The sequence below is a fragment of the Nestor notabilis genome, unplaced genomic scaffold (genome assembly GCF_000696875.1).
Source record: "Nestor notabilis isolate BGI_N333 unplaced genomic scaffold, ASM69687v1 scaffold26173, whole genome shotgun sequence".
Classification (NCBI taxonomy): Eukaryota; Metazoa; Chordata; class Aves; order Psittaciformes; family Psittacidae; genus Nestor; species Nestor notabilis.
In genome coordinates this window covers 3,950-7,525 of record NW_009922740.1, presented here as the reverse complement: position 1 = coordinate 7,525, position 3,576 = coordinate 3,950, and the positions used below count along the sequence as shown (strand labels likewise).

The 3,576-nt window shown below is 45.1% G+C and overlaps 1 protein-coding gene across 1 annotated transcript; it reads right to left on the bottom strand.

The window, feature by feature from the left end:
* Positions 1-553: 553 nt before the first annotated feature.
* Positions 554-3,327, bottom strand: SIRT4 (sirtuin 4; the record flags this gene model as incomplete). Its single annotated transcript, XM_010011787.1, has 3 exons — positions 554-703; positions 1,861-2,155; positions 2,822-3,327. Coding segments are annotated over 3 exons (951 nt in total), but the record flags the coding sequence as incomplete, so codon positions are not given.
* Between the last annotated feature and the right edge of the window lie 249 nt (positions 3,328-3,576).

The window sequence follows — 3,576 nt, the reverse complement described above, 5'->3', positions numbered from 1 at the left end:
AAAACTGGTCAGGTTGACATGTGCGGAGCTTGCTGCCCTCTCCTGGTGTTATCAAGGGCCGTACGCTGGATCTCAGCTGCCTCTTATATTGAGGTTTTCCCCTTTTAAGATGATGAGTCCTAAAGGAGTGGAGGGAAAAAGCTGCTTTATAGGTGAAATCGATTCTTTTAAACAGCAGTGTTTTGATGAGGATTAGTTGGATCAATTCAACCAGGCAGAGCTTTTGAATTGTCAGTTGCAAAGGCAAGAGTATTGATCAGGTTCTCTGAATCTGCAGATGATCCTCTGCAGGTTTCTGATAGGGATAAATGGATTGGAACTCAACGCTGCTGGGTCTTCTGGCGACTCTCGCCCTATTTTTTAATAACATTAGCACGTAGGATGCTTTTTGCTTAAGATCATGGGAAACAGTATCATGGCCCACCAGCACATCTCAGTCTCAGCATTTTATGGGAAGCCACCTTCTTACCCTGTAAGGTGACTGACCAGTGAAGGTACTCACCTTGTAGGAATCATTTCACTCCTGACAGCTCCTGAAGCTCAGCTTGTTGGGTCAGACAACAATCAAAGGCAGCAGCTCTCCACAGCGGGCATTCAGTTTTAAGGATGCAAAGTGATCTAACCTTGTAGGACCAATGTTAAGGACTGCAATTGGCAGCTGCTTCTCCTGGGCAGCAAGAGCAAACCTGTAACCAGAGTATACCTGCAGGAATACCAGGAGACAAAATTGCCAGCAGCTTAGGCAACAGAATTGCTACAGAAAGGAGTAAGGAAATAAAACAGTTGCTGTTGGCAGTGGGAAAAGAGGCTGTATGTACATGCTGTGCTAGGCAACTGCACTGAGTTCAGGCACGAAATCATTCAGCAGTGCACAGAAAAGAAAAGCTCTTAACCTGTGTCAGTGAAGGATTTGCAGTTTCATAGAAATTGAAACTTCACAGTACATTGATGGGAAATGTCCTTGTCTTGCAGTAAATCTCTGCAGCAGTTTTTATTAGTTATCACTGGTACTTAAACACTTCTACTTTGATGGTTCTCACATGGCTCAGCTTAGGTAGTACAAGAATGAACCTAAGGCATTTCAATCATTCCTGTACAAAGGATTATAAGCTTAAGAAGTGCAAGTTCAAGGAATTCGTCTCCAGTATCCTGAAGCCAAGAGAATCACAATCAGGTGGCCTTGGTTTTACCTTGTTCTGGGAGGTGTTAGAGTATTTTTTTTAATGTAGTAGAACTTGTTCCTGGAAAGAAAACCCTCTTATACAAACTCTATTCCAAAAGCTTCCACAGGTTAAACAACAGGGGTTTCTGAACTATCTTACCTTATAGATAAGAGGCTAATGGAAAAACCACATTGTGATACAAAGGACAATCCTGACAATCCTAAGAAGCAAGCAGAGATATTTCTGCTCTCTTATTGAGAATTTAATTTGGAATTAGAGGACCTAAAATCTGGTATTTCACACAGTGTGCCATAAGGGCTAGAATGCTGCCAAAGGCTAAAAAAACTAAGCACAAAGATGTGAGGTGATGATCTCTGCAGGACTGAATTGTATCAGGCATCTTGGCTTTATGGACAATTGGGAACCTACAATGTCCTGACGGAGGAGGCACCAGAGAGAGGTCTGAATGGAGTTATTTCTAGCAGCATGAAGCAGACTGGGAATAGAGTGACAGGGAAGCCCAAACAGCCCAATGGTAAGCCAGATCCCAACCAGCGTAAACATAAAATACAAAGCAACTCTGGAGATGCTGTTCTGATCCACAAGCACTTAGTAGTCCTAAATTGTGGGATCAAGGAATGTTGCAGGCAGAATAGCACAGAAATAGGAATGCATTGTGGGAGGGAAACCTACTTACCTGCATAGAGGATCCTGCCACCAGCATGGAGTCTGATTCCGCCAGGCGCTGGCGCACAAAATTCACTTTCTCTGGGCAAACTGTGTCTCCAAAGAATGTCACATCCGGCTTCAGGATTCCACCACACTTAGAGCAGGCTGGGACCTGAAAATTACACACTTGCTCATCTGTCAGGAATACATCTCCATCTGGAGCCACACCAAATGCTTCAGCTTTCCAGGTAGGATTCAGAGCTTCAAATTGCTCCTGAAGTTCAGAGCGCAAGATTTGGCCTCCACAGGCCAGACAGAAAACCCTGAAATTCAGAGGAAAGTCTTAATGAAGAGTTGCACGTGAGCTGAAGAGCTGGAGTCTGTAACTTTTTCCTTAGAAGGACTGGAAGGTCTGTTGTCATTATCCACATTTATTTACCAAATAGGACAGGTCAAGCAGCTGTCTTTCTACCCACCATTGTTGCTCTGTAGGAATGCTCTAAAGGAAACACTTTGAACTCTACTGGTATCCTCTCTCCCAGCCCTCTCAGGCTGTGCTTTTGTATCTGGAAACTGTATGATCACTGCCAGGCTGTGGTGGCCCTTCTCCAGTCCACTCATCTTGTGCATTTCTAGCACTATCATGCTGCTTAGCCCTGGATAATCCTTGTGTCCTCAGGATCCCCTTGTCCTCTTCACTAAGAGGACATTTGTTGTGTCAAGGAAAGGGGAGTTTCTGACCGATTCAGGCTTCAGGGGAAATGATCCAAATAATGCTCTAACAAACCAGAGCAGTGGTCATGTTTCTTAAATACTGTGCTGAGAATAGCAGTTTTGTGATCTTTTTCTCCACCCCAGCCCAGCACTACCTTTAAGCATGTCATGTTCAGGAACATAGCATTGGCATTGTGCCTCCTTTCTCAGCAGCTAACACAGCCACCCTGAACGAGAGAGTGGAGGATCAACCATCATCCACCACCAGAGATTACCTGTGTGTGCAGCCATGCAGCTCTGTCAGGCGCTGGCTCCCAGCTTTGGTGTGAAGGGCATCCACGTTCTGGGTCACCAGCCAGTGCAGCTTCCCCAGCTTCTCCCAGTCTCTTAGGACCAAGTGTGCTGTGTTTGGCTGGTAGGAGGAGAACTGGGGCCAGCCCACAAAGTTCCTTGCCCAGTACCGCTGCCGGGCACTGGCACTCCGGATGAACTCAGCATGCTGCATGGGCCGTCTGTCTGTCCTGGCGTAGAGCCCAATGCCTTCAGAGCGGTAATCTGGGATCCCTGATTCAGTCGAGATCCCAGCTCCAGTTATTACAAACAGCCTCTTGGACTTAGAAACAAAATGCTGCAGCTTCTCTACTTCTATAGGATCTGGGGGAAGACAGGTTGGCACGAAAGCCAAGTTTGGAGAAGTTCTAGATGCAGAATGGGATCTGAAATTATGGAATCTGATGGTTCTGCGGACTCCAGACAACTTCCTGGCAGAGAGCATGTTCACCTAAAGTCAAGAACAGAACACATAGCAGGTAAAAGAAAGCATGTCCTTAATTCCATTTTCATGGGATTTTCTGGAAAACTATGCTGTGGTGTGGTTTTTTTTTTTTTTTTTTTTTTGTTTTGTTTGTAAAAAACCACAAATTATTTTGGAAATGTTAAATAACTAAAAGCCCACCCTCTGAAGACAGTGTTCACATGTCCCTTTGACTGAGGGCAACACTGAGGACTACTTGAGGTACAAGGGCAAAGT